Genomic DNA, 24,627 nt, shown 5'->3' with positions numbered 1-24,627 from the left:
ATTTGAACAAACTTGAATTTACACTATGTAATCAAGCTTACACAGAAGTTTCAACTCACCTGCCCCAGTGGTTCATGAGAAGAAAATTTTTGAATGATGTCATTAGATTTCCAACAATTCCTGATTATTTTCCCCACGAGAGAAGGCGTGGGCCTTCATTTGAATAAACTTGAATCCCTCTCAACCAAGTATACTCTGTGTCAAATTTGTTTAAAATTTGCCGAGTTGTCTTGGAGAAGAAGGTGGAATTGTGAAAAGTTTATAACAACGACTGCGACAACAACGACAGACAACGGACATATTTCGATCAGTTAAGTTCACTTTATTCTTCAGCCCAGGTGAGCTTATGATATGTAGTATGAACTGGATGAAAAAAATATCATAGTCATACATGGATTAAGGTCTCAAAGTCACGGTATGTAAACATAAAATATACAGTGATAAATTTTTGAAAAGTTAAAAAAAATATTATATGTACGTATTCATGTAAGCAATAAATTATCAAATTTACCAACATAAAACTAAATGTGAAAAGTGCAATCCAAATAAAAACGAGCATCACTGAAAATAATAAGAGTAAAAAAAAGTTTCACAAAACTTCTGATCACATGTAACAGTTAAAGAAATAGTTTTTTTAAAAAAACATTTTAGAAAGTTTGGAGAAGTATACAAAAGGATCTTAATTACCAATTGAAAACAATCTTAAATGAAATGTTTAAAAAGTCAAAGAAGATTAAGTAAAAAAAACCGACTCTCATATCAGAGATAGTTTCCATCGTGGTGTCTGAACAAGTTCCAATATACAGTCCACGTGCAAATTTGATAGGAGTGCAAGATAACAGTGCATTGATATACATGTAGAATAGATATGATAGCGATTTAAGTGTTTGTTGTAACAAAAGAAAAACTGAAGAAAAGCACACACCCTCATAGCTGCATCATTGGAAGCGGTGGGTCTGTTCAGATAGCGTCAGTAAGACCGTCTGAAATTTGTTTCTCGCACGACAGCATCCAATCATATTTTAGCGATGGACGATCACTTGAAGAAACATTTCGTGAACTGCTATGGGAAGAAATCACTGTGGAATCACTGCCAATGATAGAAATTATGCAGAACAATAGCTATTGGTTCCCTCGTTGCTTTGTGGTGCGCGGGAACAGAAGGTTATTTCTGTTGCAGAAACTAGAAGAACTAGGGCGATTGAAATATGTCAAGGTCATCAGGAGATCTTACGATGAAGCAATATTTAAAAGACAGGTCACAACAACTAATATGGGGAAAAGCGTCAGAACAAGAGGTTCGTCCTTGGATCAGAGACTTGACGACATCTGGAAGGAATACAAACGCCAGAAAGGTAAGTAGTCGTGAACTATTGATCAAACTTCATTATAAATATATCTTGATTCACTCTACGCTTTTATGCCTTCGTAAAAAAGCGATATATATTTTAAGTATAATTATACTTACATGGGTAAAATTTAATAAAATTTAATTTTATGATGCAAACATAAGAATGAAGAATGTAGGTGAACGTGAAATTGAAAATTGCCTTCTGGATGTAATAAATTAATTCTATTTTGAAGTCATTCATTATTTTTTAAAGCAAGCTTTTTGATGATATACTTTGGTGCTGGCTTTATTTTTTCCAGGGTCCTGCACAATTTCTTAAATGGAGAAAGATGAAAAGTTGTATGTTCAGATGACAACCTTTTCTTTAATACAGTTTATCATAAAGTAAAATGTCTTTACTTGTGAAGATTATTACATTATTTTATACCAGACATGTGTCAATAAAATAATTCTAGATTAGAAATTCTGAAGGGCACATATACAGCACTACTTTAAAAAACATAATTATGGAAAGGCGGCCAGTCGAAAATGCAATCTCTGCCAATAGTTGTCTTTGAACTTGCATGGTGAACTCATTTTTGAAAAAAAATGATCTTTTTTTTAAAAAAAAAATCCCATTGTGTAAATGCATTGCTTAATTGTCGTTTTAAAATCCAAAATGTTTTTGTGACAGTGATAGCTCAGTAGTTTGCGTAACCAATATAAAAGCACTCGGGAATGAAGAACATTTTTATTCGATCCTTGAACGTTTATGATTTTTTATACAAACAATCAATTCATTTGTCAGTTTAATTTTATTTACTGGTTTACTAGTATTAAAATTTCAAACTAGATAAAATTGGGTTCAGTTGCACCAAGAGGGAATGCAATTTTTCTAACTTACTGAAAGTTGTCATAGATGTTTATCATCTATGTGAAGTGTTACCATATCGTAAATATTAGATATAAGCGGACTTTAATTTTACAATTTGACAAGACATTAAATGTAAATGTACGATTTTCATACCCCCGCTCCGAAAGAGCTACCGTACCTAGTCTGTCTGTGTGTCTGTATATTCGTAGCAAATTTTTGTCGCAGTTTTCTCAGCAAATGCTCATTGCAGGTGCTTGAAATTTTAGCACACTCTTTGTTTAGGCATGCCATATATTGGGATTCATTTCAGAACGAATCCGATTTCAACTTCCTGTTTATCCGTGCGTCTTTCCGGAGATGTCTATTCGTAACAAATTGTCTTCGCAGTTATTTCAGCAACCATTCTTTGCAGATGCTTGAAACTTTAGCATCCTCTTTGTTTAAGTATGCCATATGGTGGGACTCATTTTTGTATGAAACCACTGTCAACTTCCTGTTTATCCGTGTGTCTGTCCGTACCAAATTTTCTTCACAGTTTTCTCAGCAATTACTCGTTGCAAGTGCTTGAAATTTTAGCACTCGCTTTATTTGGGCATTCCATATGATGGGGTTCATTTTTATACGAATCTGATGTCAACTTCCTGTTTATCCGTGCGTCTGTCCATAGCTGTCCCTGGGCAACAAATTTTCGTCGCAGTTTTTTCAGCTACTGTTCTTCGCAGATGCTTGAAACTTTAGCTCCCTCTTTGTTCAGGTATGCCATATGATTGGCTTCATTTTTGTATGAATCTGATGTCAACTTCCTGTTTATTCATACATCTATCCGTATCAATTTTTGTCACAGTTTCCTCAGCAACTACTCATTGCATATGTTTGAAATTTTAGCACACTCTTTGTTTAGGCATGTCATATGGTGGGATTTGTTTTTGTACAAACTCGATGTCAACTTCCTGTGTATCCGTGCATCTGTTTGTACCAAATTTTCGTCGCAGTTTTCTCATCAAATACTTATCGCAGTTCATTTGATAACATAAATTCACATCAGAGCGGGACTATTACTAGTGAGCATTGGCTCGCAGATTTCTTGTTCTATGCGTGTAACTTTATCTGTAAAGTCTCTCTAGCTATGGTCAGCCTACAAAGTCTTAGACATTGCTACTTATTTCAATGATAGGGATCGTCAAACCACTATTTGATATTGACAAAAGTAAGCATGAAATTAGTTTAACTTATTCATTGGCATTGATGTATTTCATATGTGTACCTTAGTTAGTTTCATCAAGATCATTACAATTTATTATTTTTTTTACTATGCAACGACGCACGTTTTGAAACACAGAAATTGTTTCAACGAAGACATCATCATATTCACATATTCTTGATATATCTTTGATGGAGAAAAGCAAAAAAAAAAAAAAAAAAAAAAAAAAAAAAAAAAATACAAAATAATAATAATAAAATAAAAAGATAAATAGATAAAAAAAAAAAAAAAAAAAAAAATAGAAGCAAATTAAAATATTAAACAGAAAATAAGTTCTAGCTTGGAAAAGTACGAGGGGCATTTGAAAAGTTCTGAGAACTGTTTGATAAAATATTAATCGTTTAACGGAAATTACTGATTATGCTATCATTGGACAGATCACAAAAATATACACATATTGTGACGTCACTTTGTAATATTTATTACGTAATAATTCGGAAAATGACGTCAGAATCTCGAATGTCTAGCATACTGACCATAAAAATGACGTAACAAGAGACACACTTTCAGTGAAGTAAAATTTTAAAGTCAACTTTTGTTCATTATTTGGATGCACGCTAAGAGACACAACTAAGAGTTGGAAGAATGTTTACATAGACTACAGTCTATCAAATGGAGGTTATATGCTGGAGCTCCTATAGTTCTGAGGTGGTTTAAGAGTATGTCAAACATAGCATGTTATTATCGAATTTCGCGCAAAATATTGGGTAAAAAAGACGCTGCTGTGAGAAAAACACAAAGTTTACAATCACAGGAGAAAAGTGGACGGTGTTACAAAATTTGCTGGCATTAATTCGTCAGGTGTTTTAACCAAATTTGCGGAAATGATTAAAGCTCAAGAGAGTTTACGTTAAGGATGTTCCCTATTTTCTCGTAAAAACCAAAATGGCGCCGTTGTAGTTCTAACCCAACCGTAACTCGATATGTTCGAAAATTTTAAATCATGGAAAACAAATAAGATTGTACATGACAATGAAACTCATGATTTATTTTTTTGAATTGAAAGTCAAAAGCAATAGTGAGTTTTGGATTGCCGAAGTTGAAATAATATGAAAAAATTCGCAGAGAATCTCGTCCAGGGGAAGACTTTTGTACGTCTTATTTGTAAACGGTAAAAGTCCTGATACTCAAGATACGTACATTTGTGGAAAACTGCATTATTACACTTCAGTTTTATACAGAATTTGTTTTGTTTAATACAGTGAAGAGCAATATAATAGAACGAAAAACCAGCTATATCATATAAATAAAAATCTTTTATGAACGCCTAAGAAAACATTACTGTGCTTATTAACCAAGCAAAAAATAAAAAAAAAAGGAATTGCTGATTTACCGTACCATTCTTATAGTCTTACTCTACTTCCATGCAAATTTTCTTTGAAATATCTTTTCAAAGAAGCCTTTGACAGCACTTTTTCGATGTTCTTATGTGGACAAAAAACATTCCAGTATGCTACACATTCGAGATTCTGACGACATCATTTTTGGAGTTATTACGTCATAAATATAAGAAAATGACGTTCATATAAGTGCAAATTTTCCAGCTCTTTTCAATGTTATCAGACTCTTTAAGTTCTGTGAAATGGTTAATATTTTAGCAAGCAGTTCTCAGAACTTTTCAAATGCCCCTCGTAAGAGTTCAGAGTTTGCAACAAACAGTGTCTAAATTTGGCATTGTAAGTTTTTAATAAATTTATTTCAAATACTCCCAAAGAGTCAATTGCAAGGAAGTCAAGGAATGGACGAATTGATAAGTAAACTAAAGTCTTAAAAAATGGCGACACTTATCGGAGATCATATCGGAGGACAAGTTGATAGTTGTGAGCGGAATAGTTCATTTGGCAGAAAGTTGTTCCACCCATTTCACAGCCAATGATATTTGAGTGCTAGAAGACACATGCATTTACTCTGTTTTTGTGTCTTAAAGTCTTTTTGAATACTGACGTATATATCAATCATCGGGAAGTTAAAATAACGATAAGTGAATTTTTGAAATTTAAGATCGGTTCAAAATCATTTGTCAGTTTTGAATATTTTTAATATTCCCAACAACCCAAATAAATTTAAATTACCATACTAGTATTTATATTTACCACTTCCGTATTTATTGAAACAGTAGCTGTCAATGATATCAAAAAGCCTGGACTTTAATATCTCGTGGGAAATGGTTGTATACAGAGTTGAAAAGTCGTAAGTTTTTATATTATTGATTTTGGTAAAATTTTGTGATTTCAAATTTTCCAAATTCCCTTGGAATTTTTAAGTATCAACATCTGATTTACACCACTTCTCGAATATATTGTTGAACAGTACTCATGAAGTTTCTCCTTCACTACTGTATATATTATAGTGAGGAGTAAAGAAAGAGGCTTGGGAGAACATTTGCTGGAACCCGCTATGTATCTTTGTTTGTAAGGATTTTTATGAAGTGTCGGAACCCAATATAAATATGGTAATTTATATTGATTTTGGTTGTTGGGAATATCAAAAATATTCAAACTAATACAAACTGAAATGCCTCTCTTTTTAATTTTTCATTGACCATTCAGTCGTTCTTTGGCAGATATATTTCAGTTACCATTCAGTGTAAATTCTGATCGCCACATTTCAGAGATCATTGAGTAGACATTTCTGTCATTTTCCAGTTGCCTTTCATTATTTGCGTTTTCTTTACTCGATTTATGAGATTGATTACTTTTCTCTCCCCCTTTTATACGTTATCTTTCAATCATCATTCGAGAACCTTTCACTAGCCTTTGATTGATATACAATGTATTTATTATTAATTATATTGATTACAATTGGTTAACCATTAGCAATATTATACCTATCTTTTTTGTTATTTAATTTTATAAAGAATATATAGGTAGAATATTATACATTAATCTGTTGATGACCAAATTGTGTGAATGAAAATGAGAATTTTATGATTGATTTAAGACGTTATGGTTGCATAATAGATGTCAAGTAGTATTGAATATAAAGTTTCATGGGGCGTGGAAATCGAGGGCGCGGAGAGTCCAAGACTTCCGCGCTCCATGAAACTGTATATCCAATAATACGAGATATCTATGATGTAAGGAACTTGTCACATATCTGATGACACGTGTGTCACGAGAAAAAAAAATCAAGTTTAAGAAGCTGTTAGGGAGCAGATCGGACGTTATGGAATTGGATTAGATCAGTTTGGAATTTTTAACACTTTTGGAAGATTTGTTGTTTATCAAAGCGCTTGACTATGATGTACGAGAGTCGTTCAATAAATAACAACAAACAGTATATCATAGTAAATGTAAATCTATTTGATTTCATTTTTTTTACAGTTAAAACGTTCAATTAAAGAGCTCCTAATCACAGAAAAAACCCACGAATTTTCGTATTGTCCTCGCGAAGAAATTCACCTTTAAAGTATACATGGTCACTACACTGAGCTAAAAACTGTTTAAAATGATCTCTGCCAAGAAGATGAGAATGAGAGCGTATGTGAAAACTGTGCTTCTTTACATAAATCGCCGAAGAACTTATATAAAAGATATGATTTTATATGTGGAAAGAATAGTCTGTATAGTTTTCAGATTGGTTAAAAAATTCAAAAGTAAAAAGGAAAGTTAAAATATAAAAGTCAAACTGGTCGATTGAAATTTGGAGGGACACCAAAAATTATCGATGAAATGTGCAACATGCTATCTGAAAATGTCAGATTTACATCCAAAGACATTGCTAGAACATTAAGTATTTCATCGTCATAACATTTTATAGAATTTTGACAACGGAAAGGAATTAAATAAAATTTCTTTCAGGTATGTGCCTTATTTTCTTAAAATTGCCTAACAGAAAAATACACATATGCCAACGGTCTACTTAAAAACAAATATTTTTACAAAATAGAAGATTTGGTAAATGTGCGTGGTGGATGACGACACATGGATGCACTTTTTACAGCCAAAAAGGAATATCAATAATAAAATATGGAATCAAAGAAAAAACTATCGTTTATATTGTAAAAAGAAACAAGGGCCTCAAGCATGTTGAACAAGTTTTCATTTTTTTTTTTTTTCATGAGGTCCAGTAAAACATGTAGATACACCAAAGGAAGGACTGTCAATGGTAACTTTTATGCTCAAATTGCACTGAGGAAAGATAAACATATTTCCTGCAAAGGAAGTCCAAATACTGCCACCAGGGTAATTTTCTTGCACCTGGCAACGCTACTGCAAATAAGCACAGAGAAATAAAAGAGATTCTGAAGAAAAGAAAGTTTATTTACAGAGCTTTGCCATTCCCCATATTCGCTAGATCTCATGATCAGCCATTGTGAGATCTTTTTATTCTAACAATGCATGAAAACAATCAAAGGAAGATTGTACAATATTAGATATGTCATGGAAAATGATATTCATCAGTGTCTTTGGGGCATCCCTAAAGATGGGTATGGTGAGGTTTTCTGGTCATAGGTACAAAGACATGAGACATGTGTAAAGGATGACAGTTAATGCTTTGAGGGAGTGAAAATGTTTAAATTATGTATTACGCACTTTTCTTACTTTTAGATGACCTATTGAATTATGTATTGAACGACCCTCGTAAATTCATTTTGTTCATTTTGTTTTGAAACATGAAGAAGCGTTAAAATTCATTTTTACATTAATATTGTTTGTAACAATTTTTCTAAAAGTAGGTGTCACGTGCAGTGATATATGAGGAGGCGTGGAAAGTATTATTGCATATGTGATATAGGATATATCATAACAGAAAGATCAAAGAAAAAACAGCAGATATATGAGAATATAAAGATATGCTAAATATAATTATAGATTTATTAAATCTTATAATCCAACTACATGTAATTTAAACGGGAGGACTAACAGACCAAAATTATTTACAGGATTTCTTATTCATTGCCCTAAAACATCTTGAGAAATCCACACAATTAACACAAAATAATAGGCAAAAATAGGTAAGTATTATAGTAATATTCCGGTTTAAATTTCGCACAACAACTCGACGGATAACAGGTGACTCAAAAGTCCCAATGCATTCAATTTTTCTATAAATATATTGGTATTTTTCCATTAAATGATCAAGCATCCTATATGGCGTAAATTTGGATCCATAATTCCAAAGACATTTTTAAAATTTACCTTTAAATACAGCTAACTTCTTGTATGACAAAGGTTTTTATGTTAAAAAGATTCTAAAAAGTGAAAAAAATTATAAGGTAAAACATAAATCAGCTTGTAAAATAAAAGAAGGAACGATTGTAAGATAACTGAAAAACCACTAAAATGTTTTTATCATTCAGTTGACAATAGTCACTGGTCACTGACAGACTCCTTTGGTGATTTTTATTGACATTTTATTTGTTAGTTACTATTCAGTTGACTGAATGGTTTTATTTCACCCTATGTCAATTTTATCACAAAGTTCATTGTTACATGTGGATTTGTAAATATCATTTACCCATCATATTTTTTTTTTACATTGACCATGCTTGATTTATTTCTGCATCAAAACTTTTTTTCAGTGTTGTTAAGTTGTTGAGCACTTATTTATACATTAACCGTTTGTTTTCATTCCAGTGTTGTCATTGGTACCTGTGTATTAGGTACAATCTTAATAGGAACCTAAAGGTAACTTATTTCACACAAGCAAAACAACTAATATTATTAATTCTAGTTAAGTGTGCCGTTTTGCCTAACCGCAAGCTTTGTGACTGGAAGTTTCTTCTTATCCCTGATTGGTTGCTCGTGTAACAGACTATTCCCGTGTCAATGTTGATAAAATGAGTGACCAATCATACAGCGGGGGCATGAATTATTTACGCTGGGTGCATCTGTCGAAAAAGATCGTGATGTAATGCGAAACGGCACACTTAACTGGAATTAAAACTACTTTATTGAGAGGGTTGCAAAAATGTTAATTGAATATAATAGATATAACAAAATGATCTGAATTTAAGAAAAACACTTAACACATGTACATGTATGTTACTGATTAGTGTTAATTACTGGCATATATGTATCCATAAAACAAAGTTATCGAATATATTATAAAATCATTTCGAAGATAGCCTTTTAGTATCACTCTATTTGATATAAAAAATAACCTATCAACAAAATCAGATTACTGCTCTCCTATTCGAGACAATATATGTAAGTGATATAAAGAATATTTTTGTACAATCACGAAAAATAATACGGTTAGCGAAATAGTTCTTTTTACTGCTTTACCTTGTGGTTAAATGCATTTCAGAAGATATTTAAACATGTCTTAAGATAATCAATATAGGATATTGGAGATGTGCCCAATAGGTATACGATCGGAAGAGGCGACACTTAAATAGTTTAAACCTGCATTGACAAGAATTTTGGAAGATGGCGTCAGATAGTACAGGTATTTTTCTTTTATATCTATTGTTAACATATTCAGTGGCATTCTCTTTATCGGCAATATCGAATCAAAGTTTTGTTTTTTCCTATTTTATGCTTTCGTTCATTTGTATCAAAGTACGTTAGTAAGTTATCATATTGTTGATGCAACGTTTCAACACTATGTATTATTCAACCATCGATTTTGGCTAATGGAGACGAAGTGCAATATTATACATCTGTTTCCTGGTCTCGAAGTCAACATTGTTTTGTCGGACCCAAGACCAAACCGTCTGTCTCTTAGGAAAGCAACATTTTGATCCAAAGATTTTGCAAAGCACATTCTGACCAACAACTAATGCAATAAACATTTTACTTTCTATTGTGGTGTATATCGCGCTGGCTTACGTTCCCGATGCAAGTTGAAAAACTTATTAATTCATTAAAATTTTGTTTGGGCGCAAATCGGATACATTTACTTTCCAGAACAAATCATAATATACATGTAGCTTGCTGACTCGTGTCGGCTGATACCGCTTCCACAGAGAATTAACGTAGGACGTGAAAACGGTGGACAGTCTAACTCAGAGCTGATTTGTGATGTCTTCCTTCTGAACTGTCAATAATACTTTTATTATCCTGAAGAATCTAAATTTAACAAGTAATAGCTTTTCAAAAAGCTTGCCTGACTAATCAATCATTATCTATGGAACGCATAAGCGAGAGAGGTGCTAAATGTTTCCGTCATCAAGGAGCGACATAGTTGCGATACTTCATTACACAAGATGTACAATTGCATTGCCGTAGGAACCGGGGGAGGGGGCACGGGGGAGCCGCCCCCCCCCCCCAATAATTTTGCCGATATATAGAATACTATAGAAAGCATAGCTGCTATATGCTTGTGCCCCTTCAATAATAATGTCTGATGACTTTTGTTTTGCTTGTCAAGGAATTTTGGTAGTTCATAGGTTCATAGTGCCCCCCCCCCCCAACTGAAAATGTATGGTTGTGTCCCCTCAAAGTGAAACTGCTTCCTACGGGCCTGAATTGACTTTCTCAAATGTCATAACCAAATACTACAAATTAACGAATATCTAAGACATGCCACTATTTGGTCCTTTATTAGTTAGCCCACGGGCTGTCTAGTTACGTTGGGATGAAACTGCAAGTGCACTAGCGTAGATTATAATTCTGGGAAAAATAGATGATTCGTTATAAAGAAATTCATATCACATGTACTCTCTTACCAGAGGGCGTGGTTCTTTATGCACACTCTCGTCAGTGATAGTTTTCCGTCGTTCTCGATCGACGACGAAGTAAATTATGAACACTTTTAACTGTGAAAGTTGTCTTGAAGTGTTTGAGACAAAAATGCTTCAATGCTGCTCTAGAACTCAAAGTAAATGGCCTGTACAGTTTATAGCTAGAGCAAAACAAGATACTAAATAAATACCCCCCCCCCCTTCCGGAAAAAAACTCACTTTATGATGGTCTGACCATGCTTACCGTATGCATGTATTATAAATGACTTTAAAATACATCTTTATGTACAGTTTTAAAAATTGTTTAGTTTTTCTTTTTAATCGATTTCAGGACCTTTCTCATAATTTATAATAACGTGCTTTTTTATGAAATGAAAACCAGTACAGATCATGATGTCTTCTTCATTTTGCCGTTTCTTTACTTAGAACCTTACGGGAATGAAGCCCATTCCTGTACGGGTACCGACCTACTCTCTTATTAAAAGGAGACCCTTGTTCGTTACAAAGCATGAAATAATATGCTACTGGCTGACTTTCTAAGCTTTTTTTAAAAAACCTAACCTTGAAACACACATTATTAATAAATGTAATTTTGAAAGAGACTGAATCAAGAAGGGATGTCCCATTTACTAGGTGGAGGGAGTTTGTTTATGATTGGACTAGTCCATTTATAGGATAAATAGTAAGAATAATCAGCAAATCCATTGCTTCTGTGTTGCCTGCCCATATACAATGTGTTCTTTTAAAAAATAAAATAAAATTTACTGTTAATAAAAAATCTGAAGCATAAGAATCGGGTTAAAAGAATAAACGTTATTTATTTCCATAGAAGTTATCACACCCATTCAATAGAACAATCCAAGAAAAAGGCGCGAAGATAATTCACGTGACATTTGGCGCGAAATGATTGTGTTACCCCTTTCGTAGAAGGCAAATGGACTGATCCAGTAGTTTAGAAACGCAGAAAAAATGTCACACGGACATGTCCATACAAAGAATTGCAAAGAATAAACATGTGCATGCAAAAAACTGAAGGAATTAAACACATCATTAATTTGCATCAGTAATATGATTCCTTCTTCTCAAACTGTTTTTCTTTAAATGCAGGTAACAAATTCCGTTGTAAATCAGCTTGCACAAAATCTAGTTCATTAAGAATGATCGCTTAGTTTCGGATCTTGGAAATATTAATCCTTATACTGCCTGACGCACGTGGCGTCAGGCAATAAATTAGAGTAGAAAATATCAATGAAACCTCTTGTGTTCTCCTAACCCCTGCTCAAGCAACCCGTTTGTCACTTTAAATTCAATTGACCAGTAAAGGAATTGACGCAGTAAATATTAGAAATATTCTTAATAACTAAAAGGGTAGTCTTGTATTCCACCATATTTCAAGTTGAAGTCCACGCCTTTTATTTCTTACAAATGTACATCTATTATTGCTTCCAAACTTTTCCCAAAAAACTCAGAATGGATTAAAAATATCAGGTGGATGTTGAAATATCCCATTAAGCGGCTGAGGGACAAAGTGAAAAAAGAGATAGATTACATAATAATTTGGTCCCAGTTGACAAAGCAGGTACATGCAACAACATTGTCATTGTTTGTAAGACTCACAGTAAGCGATTGAGGGGCAATATGAAAGCCATCTATCATTCTGTGTTCAATAATTCAGAAGTGAAAAAAGAATAAGATATATTACTCGACCAGTATGTACTGGTACCAGCTGACAAAGCAGGTAACAACAGTGTCTTTATAAGTCTCATTATTTCAATTGTATTTTAGAGGATCTTGGACTTATGAGGTCATTCAAAAAGTTCGTAGACTTTTGTCATAACTTTTTTATTTTACGTCATATTACAACCAAATTTATTACACATATTTTAACAACAGATGCAAATAATTTGAATAAAAAAAATTGGAATTTATCTTAATATTTACCAAAATTATCAAAGATTTAAGACAACAGAAATGGGGTCACGGAGCAGAGTCAAAATTGAGTTATTTACTAATTTTACATTTTATTATGTTTATAGCCATACCTCTAATGAATGGTGCTTAAACAAAATAAAATTTGAATGTTTAAATTAAGTATTGTTCTATTACTTCAGATGCTTAAAGGTAATGTAATACATCGCTTTGTTTAAAAGATATGAATTTCTAAAGACAGATAGACTTGAATTAAAAAAAAGCAAAAAAGCATGAAGTCGAAGGACGTCACGGAGCAGCGAGTAGCAATAAAGTTTTGTTTTGCATTCGGGAAACCTCTAAAACAAACTCTTAAAATGCTGGAGGAACTAGGAAATATATTTTAAAAATGAGCTGTGGATTTGTATATAATGGAAAAGACAATTTTTTGTGTGGGAGAGACTTTGAATCGGACGATGGACGGTCTGCGAAGAAACAGATTATAGTTAAAAATCTTATCAAAAGACATGAAACGTCATGTGCTCTTCACTGTTGTGGAACTTTTGAAAGCAGAGTTACGCGGTAAATAATTTGAAAGCATTGAAAATCCAACTTCAGCTACTCGAACAATTGTTAGCAAACTTGGTGTCAAGTGTTATGGATACGTTTTTAACGATTGGGAAGACGTTACAAACCGTGTATGAAATGAAAAGGCAGAGCAATTTTGAGAAACTTTCTCGAATTTGTTTTTGACGTTACAATGTTGTTAACCGTGCCCTTTGGTGACAAAACATGTTGCTTTTAAAATTGGCTAACATGAGTTCCATTTAATCAAATGGAATGAAACATCACCTATCGACAAAATAAATGTTTTAAAATAGGAAAATGTGTTGATCTTTAATCTTGGAAAAATAATATGATGAAGAGGAACATTGTCTACGTATTTTTTTAATGACCCTCGTACTTCTGCAAGTTGTAATCCACTTTATACCTACTGTTCCATTTCTAAGGAGGAAATTTTTCAAAATCATATGTCGGTTTAATTTTTTTCTTTAAACTAGACTTTGACCCGTGCGTGCACGGGTTGACATTGTTATGAATGCATCCATGTGCATATCGGACATTTACAAAATATTGATATTGTAAGGTACTTTTGAGATAAACAATGAATGTGAATATAACTCTTTTTTTTTTGTTTTGTTTTGTTTTGCTTTTTTTGTTTTTGTTGTTTTTTTTGCAAAATTGTTGCGTAATGGCGTAGCGCAGAATGGCTTTGACCATCAGTTAGCTATAAATCAGGTCATGAGTTAGAATCACGCCGGAGCTTACATAAATTTCACCTTTCCAAACAAATTTAATAAAAGAAATTATGGATATTCATTGAAAATATGACAACAACAAAGAGTTCAGCACTGCTGATACCTATAAAGCGTACTTACCATGACAACCTTTACATATTTAGAAGAACAGGCTGTCCCTTCTATATAACGTACTGAAGATCAATAACAATAATTTACATATTTCACCCACTTTTTTTGAAAGTTAAAGAAATTTTTAGAGGTGAATTTAGATATAAACAATAGATTTAAAATGCTTTCTTTGATGGTTCACGTGGGAAATGCACGGCGCAAGCATTGCAGAGGAAGTTCACCGTATTGTTGACAGACCAGGGTCAGAGGTCATTACATGTATTTACATAACAACGCTATAAGCCTACAATAATGCTATTGATTTCACTGCACTTCTTAGAAATATAATGTGAATTTTTTGCATGGAATCAAATATTTCTTTGCCCTTAGTTTATGTTTCATATTTACCGCGTTATAAATTTCAGCAGTTAAGGTAATAGTAAACATGGCGAACAAATTCAAGTTGCAATCATTTAGACACATTTCAAATTGAAAATATGGGTTATATTGACGTTATTTAATTACTTCGATTTGTTTCAAAGTTAAGAAATGAAAATAATGTTATTGTAATTTTTGGTGGAAAAAGAATGCTTACTTCACTAAGATGTGATTCTAGCTGGAGTTGTAACCCCCCCCCCCTTCCCCTCAAAAAAAGCATAAAAGAAAGGAGGGATGAAATAAAATCGGGTAGTTACATTAATATTGCTCCTACGATCATGAGCTTTTTGCCCCCGTTGAGATGGCCAGAGACATAAATAACATATAATAAATGTGTCTCCGAGATGGCGAATTATTACCCACGTGGCCACAATATCACATTTGTATGGATAACCTCGGAAAGATAATACAAATACGTGTAAATTTTCATTGGAAATTTGCTCTATATTCTGTTCATATAAATTATATTTATGATTTCTTATATATATTTATGATTTCTTATTTTCTTATTTCTTATTAGAGAAATTATAAAATAACAAATATATAATTATCTACTTGGTGCTTCTTTTGTCTTCTCTGATTTGAACACCGTGATTTACCGTGAATGTAATGCGCACGCGCAAGATTGTAAAATCCAAAAAATCCAGATGATTTCCGGAATTTTTTGTGGAATTTTCGCTGATTATTAACTAGCGAAGGCTAATTGAGAAAAAATAAAAACAAATTGGTAATCTTCAAGTACCAATTATGTTTAAAATATATATATAAAAAAGACAGTACTCTTCCGATTTATCGGTATTAAAGGCCAAAAATTCGAGTCTATTATTTTAATATAGTAGTATAGATTCCCAACAATCAAAATAAATTTGAATTACCATACCTATACTCTATTCCTTAACTACATAAAAATCCTTACAAAGATACATAGTGGGTTTCAGTAAATGTTCTACGAAGGCTCTTTCTTTTCTCTTCACAAAAATTTTAACAGCAGTGAAGGAAAAACTTCAGGAGTACTGTACTACAATATATTCAAGAAGTTGTAAAATCAGATGTGGATATTTAAAAACTCAAAGGAAAGTTTGAAATCACAAAATTTTAGCGAAATCATTGACTTCAAAACGTACGACTTTTTAAAACTCCCAACGACCATTCCACATGATAAATTAAAGTCCAGGCTTTTTGACATCATAGACAGCTTCTTTTTTCAGTAGAAAAGGAACTATCAAATTTACTCATCTTGCCATGGATCATCTGATTAATTATTTTCTTAGAAACATTCTGATCGTACATGCAAGAACTCCGAAGTTGATATTAAAAAAGATGCTCGAGTTTCTGATTGACAGTATCTATAAATATATAGTTTTTGGAGATCAAGTCTTCCAACAATCTGTCGGATTCCCATAGATACTAATAGCGCCCCTTTATTAGCAGACCTATTTTTGTATTCAGATGAACCAGAATTTATTGAAAAAAATCAACATGGAAAAAGGAAGTTTCATGTTATGGCCTTCAATTCAACGTTTAGATAAATCGACGATGTACATGTATTATCAATTGACAATATTTATTTTCATTCCTACGTTAATTTGATATATCCCTTGTAATGCGAAATAAAAGATACTACAAAGTCTGACACATCGGTTTCATATTTGGATATTTTACTTGAAAAAGACGTAAATTGTAACCTAACAACAAAACTTTATGATAAACGTGATGACTTCAACTTTTCTTAACTCCATTATTTATGTAGCAATACACCTGCATATGGAGTTTATGTCTCTCAGTTGATTCGAAACGCTAGAGCGTGCTCTCCATACGAACAGTTTCTAGAAGGAGGCAATTGCAAGCTATTGACAAATAAAGTGATAAAACAAGAATATTAACAGTCGCGATAAAGTCAACATTTTGCAAATTCTATGGTCGATACAATGATTTTGTCAGCAAATGCAGTCATTATTCTCACACAGAATTGTCTACGGATTTTCCGTTTGCCTGATCATGACAAGGAGCACTCGGCGGGTATGACCGGTTGACAAGGGATACTTATTCCTTCATGACACCTGATTCCACCTCTAATGTTTTAAGAGGTCTGTGAATGCTCTGTTCCAAATTTTTACTGTTTCAATGGACTTTGAACTTGATTACTGTTCGTTATCTTCATATTTCATTTCAAAATATATCAACAGACACCTGATATAACCATTAGAATTTATTGTTTGCGACCTCGCATATATTTTTGATTTATTTTATAATTGGTAATCTCGCTTACAACACACTCTGCATGCTCGCCTGCTCCATTTCATTGTCATCTGAAGGGAGACAGCACAGTTGTCATCCTGCCTGTGACATGCTCTAAACCAATCAAATCGACCACCTTATTCTGAAGGATAAAAATATTAATTATCCCACGTAATGCTGCGTTTTTATTTTGATTTATTACTTTAGGTTTTTGAAGATGGTTCCTTACAATGCTTTTCCATACCAAACTACCTCAAATAACAACTTTCGTATAAAGTGCTTTGCTTATTATACGTAACACTGTCTTTATTTTGACAGAACCAAACACAGAAAAGAAAGGTGACCAGAAAATAATATCTGTTGCAATAGATGTTGGAACATCATATTCTGGATATGCTTACTCTTTTCGAAGCTCGCCAAATGAAATTTTCACAAACAAATGGGATACACATGCTTACGAAGGGTTTTCACATAAAGCACCCTCTTCAATCCTTCTTGATTCTACATACAATTTCAAGGCTTTTGGATATGAAGCGGAACTGGAATACTCAAGACTTGTTTCAAATCAAGAATCAGAAAAATATTTGTTCGTAAAGAATTTCGAAACAAGACTAATGAATGATAAAGTATGTAACTTGAGACCCTAAATATAAATCATTTAATCGTAATTTTAATATAAGCACGTAAAAATCATTGTAAATAAATATAACAGATTTTGTGCATTTGTTGAGAGAGGATATAGTCTTGTCTTAATATAAATGTTATATGTATGTTTTATTTCCAGGGACTTGATAGAAATCTCCTTGTTCGAGACGTCTTGAAACGGTATGTTCCAGCACACGGTCTTTTCATCGAAACCATTCGGTTCCTCAAAAGGCACTTTTTAAAAGCATTGGTTTCTGTAAGGGGACTCGATTTTAAGGAAGACGATATCCAATACGTTCTTACAATTCCTGCAATTTGGTCTGATGTGGCGAAGCAGATTATGAGAGAGTCGGCGAACTTTGTAAATACACGCTCTTACTCATTTATACCATTAAGATCTAACATAGCAAACTATATGATAAAATATTTTCATGTTAAAACTGTCATTCAATTTAGGCTGGTATCAAATGTCAGAACCTTGAACTGGCTTACGAACCAGAAGTAGCAGCCCTCCATTGTAGAAGTATTCCTCTAGAGAATTTATGCGGATCTTCAAACAGTTTACAAGAAATGCTTCAGCCAGGAAGGAAGTTTGCTGTACTGGATTTAGGAGGTAATCTAAAGAAACAAGAATTTGCCTATCAATGTGTATACCGTGTAACGTGTATATTCAGCGGTTGTCCATTTTTTACGGAATTTTACGAAAAATGCAATCGCAAAATATTCATAAACTACTAATCCAGATATTATGTAAATGCATCATCTTTAATTTATTCTCAAATGTGGTAAGTGGGGCTGACGTCAAAGTAGTTTTTAGCCTGACTTAGCCTGTAATTTTATAGCTTATAAGTTTACAGTTATGAAATAAATTGCTTACTAGTGTAAAAAATAAATGTTATTTGAACACCAAGGTAGTTGAGTAGCAGAGCTTATTTTTAGTTATGAATCTCCCTGACCACGATCAGCATGTCAATATTATAGCAAAATACGTAAAACGTTGCAGTATTTACCAATTTTGATACTCAGTAGCCATATCCCGTTACGATTTTTTGCGGCATAATGCAACCGCAGGAAATAAAAAACGCAGAAATTAATTTGCTACCTTTAAGGGGTGAAATCGCAAAAATTTCCACCCGCGTAAAATACCCGTTATACGGTATATAGAGAAAGAAGTGTAGACTTGATTGCGCCTTTTAATCTATGGATTGTAAAACAGGTTGCTCAAAGGTCTAAAAGGTGAATATCAAAATTACTATCATCGGCCACAAAATTTACATGCTTTATAACAAGAAACAGAGATTTTCAAAATCTAAAGAAATCACTTTAGAAGTATATGACAAGCATAGCCTCATCTTAGGGTCATCCTAAGGAACAACAGATGGTTGTCCATATCCCAAGATTTTTAAAGGTGTATTTAATTTTTTATAATAAAACATAATTATATTCCCCGCTCCTGGACTAAAACGCAAAGGTCAAGGATTGAAATCATGAACATATTATGATTATAGTTACAAAAAGTTTCCCTTGTTAGATATCCTTGAATAAAATTGGAAAGGACAAAGAAAGATATTATTTTTTCCAATATCCACCTTCGGGTCAATTTTTAAATTATCTCAAACTATTGAAAAATCATGCAACTATAATGATGTTTTATTTAAAAAAATCTAGGGGTTGGTAAGATAAAATAAGTAAAGGATTTTATTGCTATAAAGATACCATGCAAGTTTTATTGAAGATAAAGGATATAATTATTTATCGTATATACTCACACATCTTTTCTGGTGACAAGTTCTTGTCTAAATTTAAAGTCACTCAAAAGAGTCTGTTTAATTCTGTTAACAAATCATTTTCATATTCAACAGTACTAAAAATCCTGTGATATTTAAAGGATTCATTTTAATTGACAAAATTTTTTAAATCCTCTATTACAAAGAGTTGTAATAAAGAACAACTAATTAATTAGTGCTGATATTAGAATTTATCAATGAATTACTAATATGAAAAAAAAAACCCCTCCAAAATATTTGAGACATGCATGAGTGAAATTTAGGCTGTGATCGAAGTTAAGGAGGCGTAGATCTTTAAAAAGTACATGTAATATAGGTTTTCCAGCATATAAAACATGGACCTCGTCCTCGGCCGAAATCCTGAATTAAGGAGACCAACTTGAATTAAAAAATTAGGAAGAATGAAATATTAAGATAACGAACAGTTATCAATCTCAAAAGTCCATTGAAACAATGCAAATTTGGACCTCTAAAACATCAGAGCTGGGATCAGGTGCCATGGAGGAGTAAGCATTCATTGCATAAGGAAAAATATTTCCACAAGGAAAGACAACTAAAGCATTGTTATTGGTATAGTCAATTTCTTTTATCCATTTAAATAAATATGTTCTTAAGAAAAACAAGAGAGAGATTTGTATGAAGTGAAGTATATTAGTGCCTTAATTAATCAGGATCACATTAATTAGATATGCGTGATAAATGTGGCATCATTAATTCTCTGATAAATAAGAACAACCACAAATAATTCTTTATCAGTTACCTCTATTCCAAACAGTATGATTGCTATTAACAGCTGACAAAATTTATGGTGTAAATAAACAAAAAACATGAGTAGAGAAAATTTGGCAGGATTTATCAGCTTCTGGTAAATTTCAATCTCTTGCAGTTTAAAAAGTAACATGTGTTTCTCACGAAATGTAAGGAAAAATAATGACTTTGACTGTGATATCATATAGGGTTAGTTAACCATGCATCGGACACATACCTTGCTTCGGACAACTTTCAGCAATAAACTTTCATTGAACCCGAGTCTTGTTTCTGTCTTAAAGGTAAAGATACAAACTTTTTAATGATGCCGATTTTTATTTCCATGTTGTGATAAAAATACCACAAGAATGGCCTTGAAATTACGTCATATTTTGCATCATCAAAGGGGAGTAACCAGAATTTTACGATTTTGCAATTTTTAGAGTTGTCGCTCTTTTAAATAGACTTCAACGGAACGAGTCGGACCTAGGTAAAATTTATCAATGATTGATAATTTTACAGAAATTTTTCAAAAATTTTACTTCAATGTTTGTAAAATAATTTTTAGAGTTGTCTTTTACTAGTATGTTTATTTCACCGTACATCGGACACAAATTAACCATGCATCGGACACTTTCCGATGCATGGGTAATCACTTCCATTTTCATGTAAAACCCAAATGACAGCTGTTTTTTTACGGAAATAGAAAATAGAAACTCTAAATTTTCAGTGAAAATACAAATTATCGATATATGACGACTAGAAGTGGACTCAATTTACTTCTTTAAACTAGATGATTTTAACCCACGAGACAAAGGCGCGAGTTGCCATATTACTAGCATTGTAAAGCCTTTCTAAGGCGATGTGATGCAACTAAAATCTCTTCATATTTGTGGATCGAAATAGTCATTCAAATTTAATTAGAAGTTTAATTTTTTAATAAAAGATAAAAATGTTTCGATATCAGTAATTTTAAAGAACCGAGATCAAGGTATGATATTTTTCTGGTATAAATATCGTATGTCCGATGCATGGTGAATATTGTCCGATCCATGGTGAATTCTGACTTATTTCGAAAAAATCGGTTTTTAATGATATTTTCTCAATAAATAGGGCACGAATGTGTCAAAAATTTATAATTTAACCACATACTACATGTTAAGTTCCATTTTGATAATATTCGGTCGGTAGCGATATCGATAGAACTTGTTGAAGTGCAAGGGTGTCCGATGCATGGTGAATTCACCCTACCTACAGAGCTGTGTAGAAAGGAACTATACCACACCTGCATATACTCTTCAACTGAAAGCATCCAATAAAAGCATTTTACAAACTTTCCCATATATATCTAGCCATTTTGTGCAACAGGTAACCGAAAAAATACATTGGCATCTACTTACAAGCTTTTCTGATCGCTAGATCAATGAAAGTGGGTCAATCTTCACGACACAACTACTCCCTTGCACGTGCAAAAATGTGTGTAAAATCGAGAGGTGCTGTTTTGACACTTTTGACACTTTCATGTACAATACCACATACCAGAATGAAAAACCTCTTCCAAATTTTCAGTTTCATGTAAAAAAAAAAAAACAAAACATTTGTTTTTCAACTTTTTCGCAATTTAAAAATCTTGCTATTATAGATTGAAAAACAAAAGTTTACCTCTTTCTTCAAGTTGAACATTTCTCTCGATTTTCACGTCTCGCATCTTGGTCTCCTCGAAATCTCGTGATGAAAGCTGTTAGGGCGTTTAAGGAATTTTTTCATATTTCAAGTTGTGTATCTCCGAATTATGATTTATGAATTCCGATTTATGCTAATAAGGTTAGGAGATGTGAAGTAGTAAATAGGTTGCCAGATAAATGCGTTTGGTTCATCAAGATTTTTAAAATGGATATTGCGTTTTCAATGTATGACCAGTTTAAGTTTGCACTGGTCCTTAACCCTAAACCATTGGGAATTGAGTTTTTTAATAACTAAAGGTAATACTGCGTGCTATTTACCTTGGTTATTAATGATACAGACAGGCGTTTGAAGATTGATGAAGTTTTAATATGACTATCTTAATTTTGGTGAAGATCCTGAAACCAAGATATGAATATTACAATTTTTGGAGGACAGCTTACTAAAAGATTTCTATGAACAACGACGACGTTTTCAAAAGATATAATGCATTTTAATATGTGACTATCTTGGCCAAAATCCCGAACAGAAAGTCAAGAATTTCTAAATTTTTCTTGGAAGCGATATGATCATTATTACAATGAAAACATTTTTCTTGCTAAAGGTTTAAAAGTAAAGATGAAATTGTTTAATGATACATGTATAATGGGTTTTTAACAGATGACCAACAAAGTATCTCCTTGGGTGATAAACCTTGGAGCCAGGGGTCCCGACTTTTAAGTGTACAAATCTGATTGAAGATTGACCACTCATTATTATACTGCAAACATTTTCTTGCTAGAAGTATAGAGGATAAAGGTTGCATAAATTTTCAATAATTTTGACTCAGCTTATGTCGCCCTATCTGTCGCCCCCTCCCACCACCAAATAAGAAAGTCGCAAGACGGAACAAAAATGATACAAGACAATAACTGACAGAAATTTCTTCTGAACTACTTGAAGGATTTCAAAAGCTATGAAAATATACTTAATATGATAATTGCTAAACGCAAATAATTAAAACCCTTTCTGCTGTATAATAACGTTTTATTTTGGGATCAAATTTTTGTGGTTTGAGGAAAAAATTGAGATTCGATGGAACTTCACTACACTGATTCGACCACGTATTCCGTGGTTGAAGTAGTGTAGCGTTACCTCATTAAAAAAAATTAGTATGTTCTTCACACTAAATAGGTGGCACAGCAGACATGACTGTTGAACAGAATACACTGGACGGAAGGCTGAAGCATGTACTTAAAGCATCTGGAGGTTTGTGGGGAGGAAATCGTGTTAATGAAGAATTTTGTAGCTACATATCTGAAGCAATTGGTCAGGATATATTCAATACCTTTATGACAGAAAACATTTGTGACTTTCTTTATCTAAATGGCCAGTTTGAAACAAAAAAGAGACACGTTACCAAACATTCGACAGATAAAATAATAATGCATCTACCTGTTACATTATCTGAAACTTACACTGAAAAATCAGGCAAACTTCTTGCAAAAACCATAAAAAATACGATATACAGTAAGGATATCGATGTAAACAGGGGAAAAATTGAAATATCTGCAGAAAAAGTGCGTTCTTTTTTTACAAAAACAGTACAGGGGATTGTTGATCATGTACGAATGGTCATGAGCAAACCAGAATGCAAAGACATAAAGCATATTCTGATGGTGGGTGGCTTTTCAGAGTCACCTTTGGTTGTTGAAGAAATTCGTGCTCAGTTTCCAACAAAAAAAGTTATAAATCCTGTTGACTCCAGCTTATCTGTTCTGAAGGGTGCTGTTCTTTTTGGGTTCAATACCGAAGTTGTTACGGCAAGAGCTTGTCCTCTTACTTACGGAATATCTCTCTATGACTCTTTTGACAAAACGAAACACGATATTTCGAAATCAGTAATGATGGGAAAGGAAAGAGTTGTCCTTGGATGTTTTGAAAAGATTTTTACGATTGATGAAATAGTTGATGTTGGAACTAAAAGATCTATTAACGTTTATGAAAGCTACAAAGGACAACCTGAGGCTCTGAGAAAGACAAATAAAGAAATAGAAATCTTCTCATCATCTGAACCCAATCCACTGTATGTAACCGAGTTAAATTGTTCTCGTCATGGACGAATCATAGTACCACCACCAAATAACAGGTGGCCTGACAAGGTAAGAGGCAGGATTGAATTTGAATTTGGACCAACTGAACTTATTGTTCGATACGTTGACAGAGACACTGAGTATATTGTTACAGGAAATGTAGATTTCCACGCAACAAAAACTGAACTGGATTTGCTGAGCTCCTCAGTAAGAAAATCAGTACAGTGAAACCTGTCTAATCCGACATGCATTGGGAGCAAAAAATTGTGTCGAAATAGATAGGGTTTCGGATTACACAGCGTAAAGAACTTGGAAAATAGTAAAATGGAAATGAAAGTAAAGATCGGACTCCACAGGGAAACGGATTGTACAGGTGTTGGATTAGACAGTTTTCACTTTATAATGAAGAGAACATGACATTTAAAAAAAATTTAATTTTTATATCTGTTTCAAGGTATTTTTCACATAAGTATGAAAAATACACAAAAGACTAGAACTATTTTATTAACATTAGGATCTTTTTAAAATAAAAATGCCGCTTGTTTATTGACATGCTTTGAACTGAACTAACTTAGTGAGTAATAAAGCTGAACCATCCATCATTA

The 24,627-nt window shown here is 32.9% G+C and overlaps 1 protein-coding gene across 1 annotated transcript; it reads left to right on the top strand.

The window, feature by feature from the left end:
* The first annotated feature begins 1,108 nt into the window (after positions 1 to 1,108).
* Positions 1,109 to 24,250, top strand: LOC133194294 (heat shock 70 kDa protein 12A-like). The gene is made up of 5 exons (XM_061330277.1): positions 1,109 to 1,355; positions 17,407 to 17,714; positions 17,873 to 18,094; positions 18,190 to 18,346; positions 23,124 to 24,250. Exons 1-5 carry the CDS (start codon positions 1,109 to 1,111, stop codon positions 24,248 to 24,250), a joined length of 2,061 nt encoding a protein of 686 aa, XP_061186261.1.
* Positions 24,251 to 24,627: the final 377 nt, after the last annotated feature.

This window comes from Saccostrea echinata, unplaced genomic scaffold (assembly GCF_033153115.1).
Source record: "Saccostrea echinata isolate AGI-Se365-2 ecotype Australia unplaced genomic scaffold, CSIRO_AGI_Sech_v1 ptg000029l, whole genome shotgun sequence".
Lineage (NCBI taxonomy): Eukaryota > Metazoa > Mollusca > Bivalvia > Ostreida > Ostreidae > Saccostrea > Saccostrea echinata.
Note: the sequence above shows the minus strand (reverse complement) of the source record. Positions and strands in the feature narration are given on the sequence as shown.

Coding starts and splice junctions, on each gene's coding strand:
- LOC133194294 (XM_061330277.1), top strand. CDS start 1,109: ATGCAGAACAATAGCTATTGGTTCCCTCGTTGCTTTGTGGTGCGCGGG. Junction 17,715..17,872: donor CAAGACTAATGAATGATAAA/GTATGTAACTTG, acceptor TTTTATTTCCAG/GGACTTGATAGAAATCTCCT. Junction 18,347..23,123: donor TGCTGTACTGGATTTAGGAG/GTAATCTAAAGA, acceptor CACACTAAATAG/GTGGCACAGCAGACATGACT.